The sequence below is a fragment of the Myotis nattereri genome, assembly GCF_964212035.1.
Source record: "Myotis nattereri genome assembly, chromosome: 3".
Taxonomy (NCBI): domain Eukaryota; kingdom Metazoa; phylum Chordata; class Mammalia; order Chiroptera; family Vespertilionidae; genus Myotis; species Myotis nattereri.
The window spans coordinates 71,483,618-71,504,486 of record NC_138077.1 but is presented as its reverse complement, the minus strand read 5'-3'; the positions used below and the strand labels follow the sequence as shown (position 1 = coordinate 71,504,486).

The following is a 20,869-nucleotide window of genomic DNA, read 5'->3' as shown; positions in this document are numbered from 1 at the left end:
TTCTCTTAGTGACCTACACTCTACTCCATAATCACCCTCTACCACTGTGAGTTAATGAGATTTTCAATATGGAGAGATTTTTGAGCAGAAAAGCCTTCCAAATTCTGCGCTTAGCCATCTCCTGTCCATCCTGCACCACACAGACACCCCTTTCATGACACCCCAGCTTCAACAACTCATTCAACTTCATAAAATAAATGTCCCAGGATGACACCTAACATTTGTAAAGTACTGTACTTTGGTTTGCAAAGGACTGGTACACAGGGGATCTCATGATTCTTGTTAGACTGGAGAATACATGAAAGCAGGAATCTCTTTTCATCCCCATTGTAGAGATGAGGTAATCTGGACCCAGTGAAGTAACTTTTCAAGTTCAATAGAGGCAAATAGTTAAGTTGCAGAATCAGATATCCAGATTCCTAATCCTAAACAATGTCAAAATATTCCATCAGAATAAAAACCCCATTCCCCATCTGGTAACAGACATTTCATAACAGGAAACGCTAGAAGAATAGAAGGCAAATAGTTGATTCAACTGAATGGTCTGATCCCATCTAAAGCAGAGGTTCTCAAAGGCTTGTCTAATCCTGAGAGCAGTGGTTCTAAATAGAGCTTTTAAAATAGAAAGTCAGTATGCACCTGTATGTGGTTAAAGTAATCAGCTGGCATGGCAAGGACTAGAAAGAAAGCAGATTGTTTACTTCAGCTAGCTTTACTGCTTTATGCAACTCACCAGCCCAAGTCTGTGAAGAAGGGCACAATCATGGTGCTATAACCAAGGCTGAATTCAAATTAATTCTTGGATCCCTAGCTCTCCCACATCTTGGCCAAGAAAAAGAACAAACACCATAGCAGGAAACATCATTATGACCTGATTTTTGATTTTGTGATTCTCCTAATCTAAACTTTCCAGCTGGAGCACGGCTGGGATTTGTCAGCCCTTGACCAAAGTGCAGATAATAAAAAAAGCTACATCATTGGAAAGATCATGGAATATTAATTACATGAAAGATAGTACTTTTGAGAGCAGCAAACAGAAATGCAGATTAAATGAAACCAGGACCCCTAAACTAGCAGAATAGTGCTCCGAACAAAAGTATGAGAACCTGATAATATGAAAATAACAAACAGCAAATGAATTTTATTCTGAAAAGTAGAAAAGAAAGTAAAACTCATGATCTTAAAGCTGCTAAACATTACATAATCATTTGTTAGTCATAATCTACTTTTTCTTTCAAAGGAGTTCCTCGCCCAATTTGCCCCATTTCTCACAGTATTAGTCCACTGCAGGACAAATAAAAGGGAAGATTATGAAATTCTTACCAATTCTATATTTTAGTTCTATGGTGGTTTCGCCTTCTCTAGTTAATTCTGTTACTTCACAAGTGTAGTTTCCTGGGACAGCATCCCTCTTGTCCATCATCAAAGAGGCATTGCCTGTTAGTAGTGCGTTTGGTATGATGTATGCACTTGAAAAGTCACTGGTGGGATTGGATTCATTTTTATCTCCATCATAGAAGAAAATTTGTTTATCTCCGAATCTCCACTTTACAAACATTTCTCTAAGGCTCTTTGCCTCCACATTAGTGACTAAGCATGGGATGGTGAGAAGAGTTTCATTGCAAATGGTGTAGTCTACAGATTCAATTGTAGTAAATAATAGCTGAGTTTTATCTGGAAAAGAAAAAGAAAATAGTTTTATTTTATTATTGAATTCTATAGCATAAGATCTTAGGAATGTTACAAATCCTTAAGATAAAAGAGCAATGCTTTAATTGTCCCCTTAAGTAAGCAGTGCAGCTACAGAGAGAAGGCAGGCCAGGTGAAGAAGAGAAACACGTTATTCTAATATTAACCTGCACAGATGGTAGACACCATTGTAACTATTCTTTATTCATTCTCAGAAATACACAGTACACATTACCAAGAGTCTTGGGAAAAAAATTTAGCAACCTGTTTTGGAATATGCAGGTGTAGTATTTGGCTTCAGAAGCTTTGAAGTAATCATTGTTGCTCACTGATGTATATAGAAAAATATTGTTCTCACCATGGAAAATTTTTGAACAGAAAATCAAACCAAATATTATATTCAGGCTGAAATTCTATGTACTGCCTCCAAACAGAACTTGCTAGACCCATATGAAGTTTATCTCTATCTTTAGGTTGCATTTCCAAGCAATGTGATGAGCTATCCTGTACTTTAATATCAAAAGGAAATCGGATGAATCACATCATATCTTTCCTCTAAGATAGGAAGTCTTAGAATACTAAGGAGAAAAAAATATTCTCTGGCTATATCCCATTGCAACATACTGACAGCAATGGACATTTGGTTTGCAAATATTAAAAAGAGATATATACAATTGAAAGGCACTTTCTCACTCCCACATTTCATTGAAACTACAGAACAACAATTTCCAAATGCATATTACAGGTATTCTTTCCTCCTAAAACCATAAACCACTCAATATAAAGCTAAGAAACAGTTGAAATCATGAACAGATATTGCTAATAAGTAGGTATATTCTACTTATCACTTCTTAATATGGTAAACTACCAGTTGTCTTATGAAACAGGGGTTGGGAAGGTAATTGCAATCACTCATCCTTCACCTAAAATGTGCAAGATTATCGAGAAATTGCAGTTATCTTCCATATTATTCAGCCATCTATGAACTCTTTTATATAAGTAGTTAGTTGGATTTTCCCTGAAAAAACAAAGCACTAACAAATATAAATATCAACTTTAATAGTTCATCCTTACAATTCCTTCCTTCTATATTAATTAGGAATAAAACTCAGGGTCATAACACATTATTATTTTATTTTTAAAATATATTTTATTGATTTTTTACAGAGAGGAAGGGAGAGAGATAGAGAGTTAGAAATATCGATGAGAGAGAAACATCGATTAGCTGCCTCCTGCACATCTCCCACTGGGGATGTGCTCCCAACTCAGGTACATGCCCTTGACTGGAATCAAACCCGGGACCCTTGAGTCCACAGGCCGACACTCTATCCACTGAGCCAAACTGGTTTCGGCAACACACTATTATTTTAGGAACATAGTATTTGGTAATTGCCCATTGAGTTGAATTCTAGGATGCATTGTGAAATATGAACTGAACAAGGTTCAGAAAGCCTGAGTACAATTTCTACCTGTCCCTTGTCAGTATGTAACCTTAAGCAATTCAGGTAACTTTTCTATGCCTTGGTTTACTCTCTGCAAGCAAAGGATCAGAAATGAACACCAGACAGCTTCACAGAATTGTGGCGAGTATCAAAGGAGCAAATACACGGACAAGTGCCCTCTCAACAATGCTGTGCTGTACATATGCAGGTAATACTCTAAAAACTGGGCAAAACAGCATTTTTACACAATGATCTAAACCTCTGACTGGGAGGTGCAAATTGTTATGTTTCTGGGAATTTAAGGTCTGAACCAAGCTTGTGGTTCACAAGTTCACTTCTTCCCAGTTCTCTACACTTCTAGCCATCCCTGTATTAGGACCCCCAGGCAAAACCTGGATTTCCAATTGTGTTTTTCAAAATCATGGGGTTCTGAGTTATTTCCCCTGAGATAGAAGCATTGAGGTGGAGGCTACAGTGCACAACAAGGAGAGAAGAAAGTGCTTGTGATGTTGGAACTAGAAAACAAGGGAAATGTCAGAAAATATGGTGCACAAATTTGAAATGGACAAAAGGATCAGTGTTCTTTCAGTGGGGATCTGGGGAATATCTGACAGATCCTTTGGGAATATCTGATTTTGTAGGGGCCTGTGCCTTTCACTGCGTTTTGTAAGTTGTAGAACTCGCACAGTAATGCAAATTACTCCTGTCCATGGAGAGAGAAATAAACTTTGTTCTGCAATGGATTTCCAGCTGGTGGAGGAGAGGTTTGAAAAATTACATTTTATTTCCCTAAGGATGTTGACCAATTGCATATATTCACTAATTCATTTCAGCATCACTAATTGCATATATGTATGTCTTTTCTCTGAATGTTCTTTAAAAGCCAAGATGGCCTTACCATCTTGCTAGCTTGCTTATTTGACAATTTCATAACTTATGCTTAGAGAATGATTTCCTGCAGAATAGAGGAAGTACTAATTGCACTGCATTATTTCTTTTGTAAAATACAAAAATATAAAAGCTGAAGCCATTTAAATAGAATTGGTGCTCTTAATAAAATTAACCTGGATAAACCATAACTTGAATAACCCTTGCATTATAATTAATAAATAAGGGTAGTCCAAAAGTGTCACTCTACCAACTGTTAACCAAAACTTCATCTTCTATAATCACTTACTTAAACACTATAAGTAATAAAATTATCTAATTTGGGTTTTCTCTCTTTTGTCTACTGCCTTCTGATGGAACAGCAAAGTGAAGAAAATGTTTAAAACAGAACAAATAAAATAACACAAATAATTTACACGAGTAATTAAATTCTGAAAAACCATGATATTCTTACAGCAGTCTAAATCAGATAGAAAGGTATTAATACAACCACCAATGATGCCAGCCTTACAAATAAATTAAAAATAAAATGTAAAATTATTTTACATTAAAAGCCAAAAATATTGGTCTCTAAAATCTCTGTGAATACTAATCACCAACCTAACCATATCCTTCCACAGTCATGAAGACGGCCAACATGTGGTTGCAGAGAAGGCTCAATATATGGCACAGAAATTTAAAAATTGCAGCAAACATTTATTGAAAATTATCTGATCTGAAACATTGTGATAGGATATGTGGATACAATGACGGGGGAGGGGCAGGGATTATGAATTACCTTTTTAAACTTCCAATTCTCATTTGGGGGATTGATATGCACTTTTTATAACACAGGATTACTTAAGTCTGATCCTTCCTGTATGAGCAAAGTGCTCTGGAAGGGCAGGAGGGGACAGGAATCAGTCTTACAGGTTTCTAAGAAAATGTGTGTTGCTACATGGGGAACAACAGAAAAGTGTCATAGTCCCTGCCCACTTGGGTGGTCTTCAATCTTTTAACACATGTTCCATGTAAAGTTTCTCTCCCCTGTAACAGCTCTTAAATCACCATCCTTCTGCAGCAACCTCCTCCATACTCTCCAAAGCAGCCCTCTCTTCTTATTTCTTAATTCAGATTGAGTCCATCAATGATGCCAGATGAGAAGCCAGAAGCTTCTAATAATCCTCACCTTAAAATTGACCTGCAACCCCAGCAATCCACACTTCCCTCTCCTCTCACCCCCATTTCTCCTCTTCAGAAATGAATCCCTTTACCTGAGAGGTAGTTTCTATTTTTGCCTCCCCACCCATCAATCTCCTCAAAGACTTTCCTAGTTGAATATCAACCTCCCACATGCCCCTATTCCATTTACATAGGTTTTGCTTTTGTTGTGTTTTTAAACACTGAAAAACATGCTCAAATATTCACCAACTTGAGGAAATCCCTCATCTTTGTCTCTTTGACCCTAGCAACACAAAATAATAACCTAGAAGCATTTCTTCACTTTGTTTCATTTCCTAAATCTCTGCCACCTGGCCGCCATCTCTCCACCTCAGCTCTGCTATAACAGCTCTTGCCAAAGCCACCAACAATCCCTTGTGAAAAATCACATCTATATGCTTCACTTTCTATCTCAACTTCCCTACAGTTCTTGAGCCAGTGGGCAGCTCCTTCTTTGTGCCTATCCCTTGGCCTCTACACTATATCTCTGGATTCTGAATTTCTTTCTACTGTTTGTTCACCCATCCCAGCTTCCTTTCCTTATTGAAACCTATTCCGTGATTCACAATGTTAGTGTTCCTAAAGGCTTCATAGTCAGCACTGCCTCCCCCTCCCCAGTATTTACCCATATTCATGGTTCTAACTACCTACACACATTTATTTATCCAGATCCCACCTTTCTCCTTCAGACCTGGGAAAGCCAACTGTGTGCTGAACATTTCTACTTGGACCTAGTACTGTTACATCAAGGTTGGCATGTTTAAATGTCAATTTTCCCTCTTCCTACTTTTTCCACTAATCCTCATGTCCCTAAAGTATTTTCTCTTATCAACCAGTAGACTGGGCCTAAGAATCATGCTGGATTCTTCCCTCTTTTTAGTCATAGAGAATTTTAGGTGGACTCAGCCTATTTAATAGTTCCTAAATGCAATGTCTGTTGTATGAATGAATTAGACATTCCTCATTTCTTCCGTGAACCACTGCTATTTAAGTAGTTCCCTGACTCCAACATGGACATTTCCCCATCCCAGCCCCATTGTATTCTACAGGGTTCCAGAAAAAAATGTTCTAAATGCAAATGTGTACTATTTTGCTCACTATACTTTAACAACCCCCTCACTCTCTTCAGGCTAAATTGTAAGTGCATTAGCATGGAATACAAACTAGGTCCTTCAAGGCCCTGTTCAGCACCACCTACTGTCCTTCCTCATTTCTAAACTAAGGAACAATTATAATGACCTTCTTGAAATCCCATGGATGTGCCTATGTGCTCTCATGTCCATGCCTTTGCACATGTCCCCTCAGCCTAGAGGCCCATACCCTTCTCTGGGTGTATAGGTCAGAACACATATTTTAGAGTCAGACATTGGCTCAAGCCTTAGCCCCTTCTAGAGATATAATCATAGGCAAATTATTTAACCACGGAACCTCAGCTTCTTCATCTATATGATGGGAAGTGATAGCATATGCCTCCTGGAGATTTTGTTAGGATTTAATGAGATAAGGAACACAAAGTTCTTATCTCAATGTCTTTCATATACTTAGCAAATTTTCAATAAATGGCCGATAGAGGTGAATAACTTTGGCTCTTCCTGTTAAAGCACAGTTCAGATGTTTAATCCTGTTCTCCTTCCCTACCACTATGCAACCATATTCATCTTCTCATTGCTTCCATGGCTCCTTCTAAAGTTCTTTCAGTAGCCTTATTACTAAATCTTGTAATTAATACTTGATTTAACCAGTCTCCCCATAAGGCTTAAAAAGTGGAAAAGCAAGGACAATGTCTTCATTTGGTAGCCTATGGATTAAACCCAGGGTCCAGCAAGTATGCCTCATTACATTCCTTACGAATGTAAAAAATTTGAAGTATGAATTCCAAGAAAGTAATACCCAAGAATTTGTATCAAAGAGGATTCATTATTCTTCCATATTTCAAGAGATCCCTCCACTTCTTATTTCTATAGGCCTGATTATGGAATTATGAAGCTACATATTTCAGTGCAAAATTTTAACTAAGTCAGTTGCAGGTGAGATGGAAGAGTTCCTTAAATTTGGCAGGAAGAGCCAAAGTTAGTCAACTCTAGCTGCCATTTACTGAGCATTTGCTAAGTATGTGAAAGCTTCAGAGACCAAGAATATAGCTGATAATTGAAATCGTGAGCATAAATATGATTGCCAAGAGGGTCTTTTCAAAGCAACAGAGCAGGTATTAGAGAATTGAATGTTGGAGAATAGCAATGATTAAGGAGCAAATAGTTAAAAAGGAAAAAATTAAGAAAGTAGTAGTGTGAGAAGTAGGTGACTCAGCAAAGACCTCCGCTACAGACAGACATCAAGTGGAGACATGAACACAATAGATGTTAAGTGAGATAGGTTCAAATAGCCCCTAAATTAATAATTACATTGCTTGGTACTTTATCTGGAAAATGTCAACAGACTAGTGGGATGAGAAATCATACTGCATTGGAAAGTAAATGGGAGGCAAGAAAAAAAAAGGCAATTATTCTTTTATTAAATTTGACAGTCAAAGAGAACAGAGAGAGAAGGTGATATTGGAAGGACTGTGGAGACTGGAACTGGGCAAGGTTTTTTGGTTCTTCTTGTATTTATGTATTTATGTATTTATGTATTTATGTATTTATTTATTTATTTATTTATTTATTTATTTATTTATTTACTAGGGTCCCAGTGCACGAATTCGTGTACCTTGAAAGGAACTGTGGGCCAAAAGGCTGTGGTGGGCATGGGGGTGGGGTTTCAGCCCATCCCCCATGCCCTGCCCAGCCCCTCCCACTGTGGTCCCCGGTCCCCTGCCTGCTGACAGCCCCTCTCCTGCCACCGTTACTCCCATGCATTGACGGCACCAGCCCTGCTTGCACCACTGATGGTGCAGAGTGACTGGGGCTGGTGCCAGCAATGGGTGCGAGTGGTGGCTGCTGCACCAATCACCCCTCAGGAGCAGGGGGAGGTGGAAAAGCCCTCAGGGGCAATCGGGGCCAGCAACTGCCACTCACACCCGCTGATGGTGCTAAGTGATCAGGACTGGCGCCAGCAGTGGGTGTGAGCAGGGCCAGCATCAGCAGCAGGTGTGAGCACTCGGCAGGACCAGGGAACATGAAAGCAAAGAATTTTCAGTAACTATCAGAGGCTCGCCCCGATGATAGCAACTGGTGCCCCACCTTGGTTTGGTGCCCCTGCTCACCTGCTCCACTATCCTACCACGGCCAATGCCCACCATGTTCTGCACTCTTCTGCCTGCTGCCAATGCCCGCCATGTTCCGTGCGCACCCCCTGGTGGTCAGCGCACGTGAAAGCAACCAGTTGTTTGGTTGTTCGGTTGGTCTGCCGTTCTGTCTATTTGCATATTAGGGTTTTATATATATAGGTTTATTTATTTATTTATTTAATTTGGGGTAAAACTTAAGCATGTCTGTAAGCTATGGTGAAAGAACCAACAGAGAAGGAAAGATCTAAGATAAAATACTGAAGAATTAAATTGATTACATAGGTCTCCAAAGTGGTGGACATTTAAAAAGCTGTAGACAGGTGATTTTCTCCTTAAAAAGGTGAATAGGTATACTTCTGAAACTGGGTGACAAGGGAGAAAGTGATGAAGGTTACCTAAGATATTATTGGTAAGTTTAGAAATGGTAGATGGGAAGTTGACAGAGTCTGCACCATAAATCAATACTATTTTTTTGTAACAGAGTAGGATGTTAATTATCTGCTTGGAATGGCTGTTTAGGAATGGGGTAAGAAGTCACAGCAGTCACGAAGGTAAGTGAAGCGAAAAGATACCTGCTAGAAATGAATCCTTTTTGCCATAGACCTTGACCCCTGGAATGAAAAACTGGAGCTTCAAACACAATTGGGTTAGAATTAGGGTCAAAAAAGAGGAGTTAGTCATATCCCTCCACAATAGAGATCTATCAATACTGGGGTAAAGTGGGGGTGTCCACAGTGCGTTTATTTCTGATTTAAAGTAATTGCCTCTAGATTGTAAAGTGGCCTTACAAGAACTACTAAAGTGGTTGAGCTAGAATTACGGGGAAGGGCAGCAACATCCAGAATTAAGGTCTTATCAAGCATCTAAAACATATTCAGTACCACTGAAGGATAAAAACAACAAAATCCCTACTAGCAAGTAGCTGCACTTTGTTACTAAGAGACATGGAGTCTGAAATTTGTCCCTAGGTCCAGGAAGGCCATGCAAAGTGCTTGGAGCATAGCAGGGGGACTCATATTTGGCTTGAAACAGGTAAAAAACATTTTGATAGACCTTGCACTTGCCCAATTCCCTGCCTTGTCTTTTAACGCATCAGTGTGACACGTATTGAAATATGCATACATATTCTCAGTCCCTGGGTTGACCAGATGTGGAGTCATATACAACTGCTCCATGGGTATGGAAGGTGTCAATTCTAACTCTTGTCTCACCTCCATATAACCACACAGAGGGGAAATCCAAGTTCTACTGTTTCAGTGTAGGTCTGTCAGAATCAAAATTCCTGGGTGCTCTGAATTTTTTAGTTTAGTATTAGAGCGAGTTCAGGAAATTAATCATACACTATTTTTCTTTTTCTTTTATCATAGAAAATATATCTGCACTAGTACAAGTGAAAATAGCCTCATGAACACCTGAGTGCACTGTATTGAGCACAAGATATAAAAATATGGAATTTTTAAATTTTGTATAAAAAGTTATGACAGCAAACCCTAAAAGTTGGGTAAATATCTTTATAAAAATTGTGTCACAAAAATAACATTCAGGTATTAAAGGCAATGCCTGTACTAGCCACAGTTAAATTGACATTAAGGAATACCAACAGTTTTAATAATATGAGTGATAATTTTGGATTCAAAATATTTATTCATTTTGGGGAAAACATCTATTTTTCATCTTTAGAACCTAGCCTTTCAAATCTCCATTAACAACTCAGTGGTTTAGATAAAACATCTCCCAAAATAGAGATGACAGCATAAACAAATGTCCTAAGAGTAGGCATCCTAAATAATAAAAGGATAGTATGCAAATTGTCCCCTCCACCAGGAGTTCCACCTGAGTTTGACCAGGGGACTGGGCCAGCCCACTAACAGCCCTCCCTCTGGCCAGCTCCAGCCCCTATGGGCTCCCCACACTCAGATCAGGGTCAGGGGCACTGGACCCCACCCATGCACAAATTATTGCACTGGGCTTCTAGCTTTATCACACTGCCTCTAAACTGCCAGGGCAGCTCTATAAATAAGGACTTTTAAATAGGCAATTACTTCTTTAATAGAATCATGTGTTTAAAAGTAATATATATTTAGGAGAAAATAAAATATGTTATTTAAAGCAAGCCAGTTAGCTCATGGGTTAGAGCACTGGTCTCGTAAAGCAAGCCAGATTACTACTATAATTTGACAACAAACTTGTTTTTAATCATGTGCACCCTTGATTTTAAAAACTCACTTTAGATAATCATTCAACTACTGACAGTTCATATACTTATTATTTGAGTAAGGTGTTATTTACCAGTTTTTGAATACCACTGAAAATGTTGATGTGCTTTTAATCAAAGTATAATTGGATATATGAGGCATGGGGGAGGGAAGGAGCATAATAATTCATTCTGCATCTTGTAAACCAATACAGGGGGTTAGAGTTTGCTGTAATTAGATGGAATGGGCATCTAGAGTACTTATTTTACTACCAAGGTCCACTGAAACTGTAGTGGCTACCAGTAAATGGCATTTGACTACCAGTCATTTGTAAATGAATCCGAACATGTTGTGTAGGAAATTAAATGAGTGGCTGGGGCGGAGCCTGCCCTGGGGTCCTGAACAAGGGTTGGACCAACTTTTCCTTCAGACCTCCTCTCTATGGGCAGCACAGACCGTCAGTTGGCAGGTTTGGACCTGCCTTTATTGGGCCCAAGCTCAGAGGAAAAGGACATGACCTCAATGCCAATGTGACCTTCCTGGAACTCTGGACGAATTATAATAATATTTGGATTTTAGTTTTGACCCCACCCCCTGTGGGTTTTCTGTATACATTAAGGGTAAGGGCATGCCCAGAAGAAAGATAGTTTCAGTCAATCACCCCTGAATGCAAATGAAAGGCCCCACACATACAATCCCTCTTTAGAACCCAGGAGCTGTGGGCCATGCTCTCTCTAGCATGCACTCCACCTCCAGGGAGCAATCCCATGCCATTCCCTTCCCTTGCTTTCCCACAGGCACATATCCCCTAACCTCTAAAGGACCCCATGACACTTGCATCCAGGGGAGAAAGGGCAGCTGTAGCTCATCCTGGGCTCACCCCCAGAACCTGTCTCCAAGGCCCCTTTCCTCTGACTTCCCATGAGCTACAGCAGTCCTGCCATTGGCTGCTCTCACCATTTTGTCTCCCACACTCTGTTGACTGACTGGTGCCTCATGTGGAATGTATTTTCAATAAATCCTATTTTGCTTTACTTTTATTTTCTGTTGACCTTAAACTCTTTTCTGCATCGATGAAAAGAACCAAGGTCCCAGGCAGTAACCCCAACTGGGAACAAAAGGAAAATCAAAGTCTGAGTACAAATGACCATAAAAGACCATGGACTGTCTTCCTCCTTCTATAGCAGCAGTTCTCAACCTGTGGGTCGCGCCCTCTTTGGGGGTCGAACGACCCTTTCACAGGGGTCACCTAAGACCATCCGAAAACACATATATAATTGCATATTGTTTCTGTGATTAATCACTATGCTTTAATTATGTTCAATTTGCAACAATGAAATTGGGGGTCACTACAACATGAGGAACTGTATTAAAGGGTCGCGGCATTTGATTCTCAAACTTCCTAATGCCAAAACCCTTTAATTCAGTTCCTCATGTTGTGGTGACCCCCAACCATAAAATTATTTTCGTTGCTGCTTCATAAACTGTAATTTTGCTACTGTTATGAATTGTAATGTAAATATCTGATATGCAGGATGTATTTTTATTGTTACAAATTGAACATAATTAAAGCATAGTGATTAATCACAAAAACAATATGTAATTATATATGTGTTTTCCGATGGTCTTAGGCGACCCACAGGTTGAGAACCGCTGGTCTAAACTCAGTCTTTCAAATACCTTGCTTTATAACTTCTTGTGCTCTAAGGCTGTTAGCATCTCTTCACAGGTGCCCTTTTATAACTAAATATTAAACACACAGAGAAATCCATTGGTTTTTATACAACAATTAACACAGCTCAAGTGCATAAGGTCTCTATTCTGTTTTTGTTTTGTAGGTTATTAGCTAAGTACACTAAAACACCATAAATTCTGAATTCTATGACTCTGTTGGGACTTGATCACATTAATATTATATGTAAATGAGTGCTAATTATACATGATCCTAACTATTATTAACAGAATTCCTATCCCCAATAGTACAATTCTAGCAATTCTTTCTAATCTACTTGAAAACAGTACATGATTTATCATTTTTATTCTTCAGAATAGCTTTTGATACCTACAGTCTAATTTAGTGATATTATATCACAAATTTATAATCTGGTTCTGCATGCATTCTGATTAGAAAACAGGTTTCTGAAAGCAGTATTATTTTAGCAGTGTTATTTTGATAGTAACAGCAATGAGCCATTAATGATAATGACAGGGAAAACTACTTTATCTAACATCAACCCTTTCAGGGGTCCTCAAACTTTTAAACGGGGCCAGTTCACTGTCCCTCAGACCGTTGGAGGGCTGGACTATAATTTTTTTAAAAAAAACTATGAACAAATTCCTATGCACACTGCACATATCTTATTTTGAAATAAAAAAAAAACAAAACGGGAACAAATACAATATTTGTATTTGCATGTGGCCCGCGGGCCGTAGTTTGAGGACCCCTGCTTTAGATAATAGACATAGTGATTATGAACAGCTCCAAAGTCCCAGGATTTTCAGGGAATGGGGAAAGTGTGGTAACAGGGTCTGAAGAGCATCTTGAAAATTGCCGAAGTCACAGGCTTTATGAACGGCACAGGGAGGCTAATAATCAGTTTAAATGTAATTAAGCTTAAATTCTAGAATTAAATATAACAGCTGCTTGTTACTGTTACTCAAACTCAATTTGAATCTTAGAAAAAGTTAACAAAAGGGTCTTTGCATGTGAAATGTGACAGGCATAGCCTATAGAGCCACACCAAAAACCACATGCTTTCCTCAGCTTTTATGGAGCACACGTTTTTAAAAAATAATAGTTTCCAAAAGCTTGGGACCCAAATGCCTTTGGTGTAGAAAAACACCAAACTCCACTTGACTGCAAGTTGTCTTCCTGTTTCAAGCGAAATCCATTGCTGTCAAACTGGTCCCCAAGTACAGGGGGGAACTTGAATGTGCTCTTTGGACTGTTTTAAAGTGGTTGGTGGGGCGGGAGGTTGAGAGAGTTTCCAGGAAGTCTATTTCTAGGGTTTAATAAACTAAAAAAGGGGGCGGGGGGGGGGATCACAAAAGATTCTTCTGAATAAATGGTGTGTTGGAAATAAAAATTAACTATATCAGTTATGTCTCCTTTACTTCCTATGTTGGCCTGGGAGGGCAAACAGGAAAAAAACAAAACAAAACATCTTGCAGACTTGCCAAAATGCGCACTTCCATCTCAAGAAGCCAGGCTCTCCCACTGTCCCGCCTTCATCCCCAGTGCATTTAAGCGCCTAGGAGGGAAGAGGGGTGCGAAAGAGGGGGACCCTAACAGCTGCCACCTACTCGCCTCCAATCACGCCCTTTTTGTCTAGTTAGTTTCTGCGTGAGGTGCGCAGTGTGGAGTCTTCCTGGTGTGTGAGTGTGGAGGCGGAGAGAACAGGATGGAGATGATGAGTCCGCTGTCATGGGGGGAACAGGGAGAGGAGGGAGAGGGGGAAGGGAGGGGGGAAGGGAAAGGAGGAAGGGAAGGGAAGAAGGAAAAGAAGCGCCTGAGTACCGGTGGGCGGGCCTCCAACATTCGCGCCCAGGAGTGCAGGGCCCAGGCGTCCTGCACCAGCCACCCTCTCCAGGGAGCTGCGGGGCCAGCGTGGCACAAGGCAAACCCCCGGGTGGCGGCGAGGAGGCGGAGACTCCATCCACAGAGCCAGGATCCGGCCACTCACCTAGGCTCGCCCAGTCCAGCAGCAGCAGCACCAACAGGGGCCACATCGCTCCCGAAAGGGCAGCCACTGACACCCTCACCGCCAGGGCAGCATCTGGAGCAGCCACCAGCGTCACAGTCGGAACCTGCGTTGCTGCCCGTCACAAGCAGGACCCACCGCCCAGGCTGCTGGTCGAGCTCTGGAACTCTGGTCGCGGCACACTGGCTCCCAGTCTCCCACAATGTTGCTGCAGACGGGAGCCCCTCAGATTCAGGGACTCATCCTCATTCCCTGAGGCTCCTCGTAGACCCCCAGCCAGGAGGTGACTAAGGCCAGGCTTCCAGGGCAAGCCTTGCCTCCACCACCACCATCCCCCCACTAGGGTCAAGTCCCCTGTCTCCAAGAGGGGCTTGGAGTGTGTTCCTTCCCTCACTGGGTCTTCACTGTCCCCGCCCCTCCCTCCACGGTCCTCTCTTGTTTAAAAAAAAAAAAAAAGGATTCAAAATGTGGCTCCAAGCCACAGTATAAACAAGGCCTTATTTAAAGAAAAAGAAAGAAATTGAATTGATCAGAATAAAATTGGTTCCCAAAACTATACAGGATTGAAGTGTACAACTCAATGAAATATCTCTACACTCTCCATCCTTCTGTCCCCATTCCCTCTGACAACCTCCACCTATACTCCACTCCCCCATTACCTATGGCTACCACCACACAGTGGTCTGTGTTGTGCATATATGGTTTTTGACTAATGCCTTCACTTTCCTTCAATATCTCACTGAATGGCACAGGCACAACATTCAAACTGAAGCAAAAGACCTTTTAAAACTGCCAGTAACATTTATCCTAAATGATGAACGCTCTTGTCACAAAGTCAGTCTCTGGTGGCTACTCTAATGGGCTGCATAGCCTGTCTGCTCCTTTGGTTGTTTTTCTCTTACCTGCTGGAGAAGAAAGCAATTTCCCACCACAATCCCCACTTCCCCAAATCCTCTACCCATGGCATCTCCTCCACCGACTCCATCCTCATAATAATAAAACCCAGGAAATAACATTTCCTCTCTCAGTGCATTATATACTATGTAACTTTTCATGGTTTCCTTGTGTAAACCTCTTTCCCTCAACATTATCATTGCTTTAAAATCAGAGAGTTTTTTAAGTATTCCCTCCTCTAAGACTTCCCATTCAACCCTGCAAACAGAAAGGGTTTAATAGATACCCTAAGGCTACTAAAGGGACTGTTGGGTTCTTCTCCAACTGCTGCTTATATGGATATGAAAGAATCACCCACCAGACTTAGAGCATTGGGGACACTGTGTACCACAGGGCAGCTGGTTGGCTCAATAAGGCTGTCAGCTGTCCCTGAGACCAAAGGACCCCGTAAAGCTGAGCAGTGGCCAGGAAGGACTGTCCACAACCTTCACACTCAGAGTTGGAATGATGCTCTGTTTTATACTGGGAGCTGCTGAGGCTAAGTGCCTGATGTAGTTTTGTGCAGAAAATGGAGCAATCTTGCCCTGGCAGGAGTCGCTAAGGGGTTAGAGCATCAGTTTGAGCAGGGAAGGGTCCTTGGTTTGATTCCCAGACAAAGATATGTAGCTGGATTGCAGGTTTGATCCCCACCCCCTTCAGAGCATGTGCTGGATGTGTCTCTGTCACATGGATGATTCTCTTTCTCTCTCCCTCCCTCTCTCTTTCTTTTTCTCTCCCTTTATCCCTCTTTCCCTTCCACATTTCCACCTTCCGTTCTCTCTCTAAAAAAAAAAAAAAAAAAAAAAAAAAAAGCAATGGGAAAAGTATAATCTGGTGAGGATTAACAAAAATAGAAAATGCAGTACTCTTAAATCAGGTGAATAAGAGGCCACCTGGGTGACCACCTCAGCTCTTGGGAAACTAGCTGGGATGGTTTTTGATGGTGGGGAGGGGAGTTTTTCCTTAGAGAAGAATAAACTTGGGAGAGAAACACTACAGCCCTCCTAGTAAGTGAGAACTTTCAGGATCGCAAACTTTAGCTTGACGTACAGAACTGGAACGGGCTGATAAGAGACTTTTAGGAAGTAACAGTCTCATCATGCCAAGCATTTAGGTAAAAGGTTTGAATGACCAATAACCTGGGGTGTGATAGAAACAATTCCTGAATTAGATGGCAAAATACCTAGATGACTCCAAGCCTCTGTGCAGAAATAACTGTGAGAGATATTTCAATGACAGAAGAGGGTAGGATTACAGAACACAAAATATGGTCTAAGCCATTCTTAAATGTAGCCTATCAGAATCACCAGGGGTTTATTCAAACTTCACGCACTCCTTAATCTCAGATTCCACCCCAAGATTTTAATATATTCCCCATGGTTAAGTATATGTGTGTATTTGTGTGTTTGTGGGGCGGGGGGAGCAGGTTGGTAGTGTTTGCCATGATTCTCTCAGTTTAAAATCACTGCTATGAATCTCTGCTGTAATTCACATGAATGTGTTACCTGACTTTAACTTGTTATGGTGAGAAGAGTTGGAGGATTGTTCAAAAACCAAATGAGATTATGGGGAGAAACCCAACCTTTTTCTATGAAACCCCTTATATTCCCATTAAGCTGTTGAGTTGGTTTGGTAGTATTGTCAGATGACTTTTACTCTTGTTCCCCAATGGGAGAAGACGGCAAGATAGTTCTCTAAGGTTCCCAAATTTAAATGTAACTAAAAAGAATAAATAAAGCTTAAAAAGGACTAAGAACAATATCAGTTAGTATTCCACCTCACGATTAAGAAAAATAAACCAAGGGCATCCATGCTGTCTTTCCACTCACTCTATCACTGACAACGGTTCCCATTACTCTTTCCCAATTCCTGGTCAGGTAGAGTGGCTCCCAGGAAGATAAAATCTGTTATTTTTAAATTATATTTTATTTTCAAAAAGGCATCATTCATTCCACTTTATCACACAGATTACAAAATCAAGGCATTTTTTATAAAAATGTTAATCAAGAAATCTCACTTTCTTGGACAGGTCAGGCCATGCTGTGAAAAGCAGATAAAATTATAAGAATATAAATATTATTAAGTCTACCAGATCTTGAGAATTATTCACCAGCGCATACACACACACACACACACACACACACGCAAAACTTTGCCCTCCTGAAAAGGGGTCTCTCTCTTTAGGAAACTGATAGAGCTTCTCAAAGTCTTGACATTTGTGAGGATGCTAACAGCCTTTACAAATGAACATTACATGATCTGTGCCAGGTCAGCTAGGATTCAACAGGCTTGATGTCAGCAGGTAGAACATCCCTGTGGACCTGTTGCTGTTCATGATGACATCTTCCCACTGCATTCTTACAGTACACATACACATAAAGGTATTCCCACTGATAGTACTCAAAATAAGCACATGATACTGTAAATCACTTGTAGCAAAGAATGTTCAAATATTTAGTCTTGAACTGAGTGACAAAGCGAAAATATGTCATCACTCTAATGAAAAGGGGAGGGGAATCGTTTTAACACACCATTAATTGACGTGTTTAAGTTGTTTTTAGGGAAAGACAGCAAAGCCCATACAAAATTTAGAAAAAGAAGAAAATTCAGATTCAGCCACTGGTACCTCTCTAACGGCAGACCTGGTGCCTCTATGCCCTGCCACCTGGAAAGCTTACCTCCTGCTCTGCCAGACACCTTCTAGTGGAGAATATAACGCTCATTCCAATCACTCTGCATTTAGAATCTCATTGCCCCTGACAGCCCACATCTGGAACATTCATCATGCTACATGGCAACACAGGGGCCATAAAAGGAGGGGATGAAAGCATCCCCTGTGAGAGAGATTGGAGAAAAGAACCCCTCTGCACCAACCCCCGCCCCCACCCCCCAGCCCTTGCCCAAAAGCACTGATCATACTGGTAACTATATCCAAGGAATAAGCAAGGAAATAGCTGACAATTGCAGAGAATCTAGTCAGGCTATTACTGCAGCCACCAGAGGAAGCAGCATGGAACTAACCGAGCTAACATGGCATGTGCTTCCCTCCTAAACTTCTTCCCTCAGAGGGGCTTTCTCTGCAAGTAGGACTGGTTTTCTGGTTCTCTCTCTCTTATCCAAGCTAGTTTCGTTCTTTTCCATCAGGATTCAGTAAGAAAATAGAAAGCTTTTGTTACAGCAAAGGAAATAAGGACTACACAGGAGCAGGGAGTTAGGAGAATCTCTCCTGGTATTGATTTAGATAAGAAGTCTCCGGAATGCTGTGAGCAGCGGAGTCACCAGCAGAGCGATGGTCCCTGTTATGGTCATCCCACAGTTTCTGTTACACAGGTCCTGCTGGCAGCATTCGTACTCTATAGTCTTCTCTCCTATGTTATCTGAGAGGTAGTTGTAGTTGCAGTTTTCAAACATCCAACACTGGTAGTGTGTTCGTTTTTTGGCTCTGACATAGAGGCATGCATCAAAATCAACTGTGCAGTTGTTGATGATAGTGCACGAGCCAACGGGGTTGACACAGGTGTAGCACTGCAGTCTATGACCTGAATCATAGAGGACAGAAAGGATGATCAAGACCCTGAGCAGGGTGAACGCTCCTTTGCTTCCCATTGTCTACAGAATCTTATCGAGCACCCACGGTCCCGCTTCCAGAGCCACCAAGACAAAATTCTTCAGTGAAAAGGCAAGGAAATATTATTAAGAGATTGTTTAAATTTTGTTGCCAAGCTGAAGTATTATAAGACACCCAACACTTCATTTCTCTTATCACTGTGTACAAAATAGGATAACCAAAAAATGAATAAATTACTCCAGTCAGCTTAGTGGGCTTTTGCAAATATATAGAGGCATACCTCATTTTATTGTGCTTTGCTTATTGTGTTCATTGATGTTGCCTTTTTTACTAATTGAAGGACAAACCCTCCACCAGCAAAAGGATTGCAGCTTGCTCTATCGCTTTACTCATTTTATTGTTGTGGTCTAGAATCGAACCTGCAGCATATCTGAGGTACGCCTGTGCATGGTAAACCTTCACAAACACAGAAAACGTCAGTTTCCACAAACGAAGATCACAATAAAAGTTACACTAAAATTCAAGCCAAATTTGAACTTGACGTTTTAGGATTGTGATGGCTTTTCTGAGGCACTGAATTGGCTATAGCCTCAGTTATTTCATCAAACCCAGAATCCCTGCAATCAGCCTTTTATAATTTCTTTCCCTTGGAGATAAGGAGGGACTGTGAATAGGATGGATTTCATCCCCAGGACTGTTGTGTCACATGACCAAAGGGATTTTGCTTGGTGTGATTAAGATCCTCAGTCAGTTGACTTTAAGAAAAAGAGATTGTCCTTGGAGAGGGCTGACCTAGTGAAGTCAAGTGAGCCCTGGAAAGGATCTGTGCTCTTCCTGGCATAAGAAATCCAACAGGTCACAGGGCTTCAATGAGAGGATGGTGTTCCTTTGCTGGCTTGAAGTGTGGAAGAGGCTGTATGACAAGGAATGAGAAACCTCGAGGATCTGAGAAAAGCCCACAGCAGACATCCAGCATAGAAACAGGGACCTCAGTCCTGCAATCACCAGGAACTAAATTCTGCCACAATCATGTGAGCTTGGAACAGGATTCATATGAGAATACAGCCTGGACAATGCCTTTCTTTTAGACCCCAGCCACACCGTGACCAGAACTGTGACCTACAAATCTGTGAGCTAATAAACGGGAGCTGATTTAAGCTGCTACATTGTGGTTATTTGTTATACAGCACTAGAAAACTAATATAAGGATCTTGCAATGCCTTCATGTCAACATCTATACTAATAGAGGAATATGCAAATTGACCAGGGTGCTGTCACATAACTATCAATGAGGACGGGGGAGGGGCTGCAGCAGTGAGCTCTCTGCATGCCTGCATTGGGGGTCTGAAGGGCTGGGAGAGGAAGGGAGAGCAGATAGGCAGTTAGGGGGATCAGGCCAGGAGGGGAGTGCAGATAGGCCGTTAGGGGGATCAGGAAAGATTGTGACAACACAAGATGCTGGCAAGAATGTGGGGGAACTAGATAACTCATATGTTGCTGATGGGAATGTACAATGGAGCAACCACTCTAAATACAGTTTGGCAGTTTCTTCAAAAATTAAGCCTATAAGTACATATGACCCAGTAGTTGTAATTCTATATATTTATCCAGAGAAATGAAGAATGTCCACATAAAAAACTGTACATGATTGTTTATAGAAATGTCATGAGAAATAGCCCAAAACAACTGAAAATAACTAAGACGTGCTATAGTAGGTGGATGGTTCAACAAGGTGTGATATACCCATAGCATGGATAGTGAGAGAGAGAGAAAGAAAAATTGCCACATGAAGTTATTTCATGAATAGATCTAAGGGCATTTTTCTGATTTTTTTTTAAAAAAAAGCCAGTCTCAAATTATGACATACTTTTATAAAACATTTTGGAAATGATCAAAGTATTGATCTGGAGGACAAATCCTGCTACCAGGTAAGGGATAGTAAGGGAACAGGTGACTATAAAGGGCTTGCATGAGGCAGATATTTATATTAATGGGATAGTTCTATATTCTGATTGCAGTGGTCATTA

The 20,869-nt window shown here is 40.8% G+C and overlaps 1 protein-coding gene across 1 annotated transcript in view; it reads right to left on the bottom strand.

Annotated features, from left to right (window-relative positions):
* The window catches only part of LOC308515383 (leukocyte surface antigen CD47-like), a 60,091-nt gene extending 45,412 nt beyond the window's left edge, over positions 1 to 14,679 (bottom strand). Inside the window, exons 1-2 of the mRNA XM_081086000.1 lie at positions 14,324 to 14,679; positions 1,324 to 1,674 (exon numbers count right to left, since the gene is read on the bottom strand). Of these exons, the coding sequence (XP_080942126.1) occupies positions 1,324 to 1,674; positions 14,324 to 14,369 (397 nt within the window). The 5' untranslated portion in view covers positions 14,370 to 14,679. The remainder of the gene's footprint in view (positions 1 to 1,323; positions 1,675 to 14,323) is intronic.
* Between the last annotated feature and the right edge of the window lie 6,190 nt (positions 14,680 to 20,869).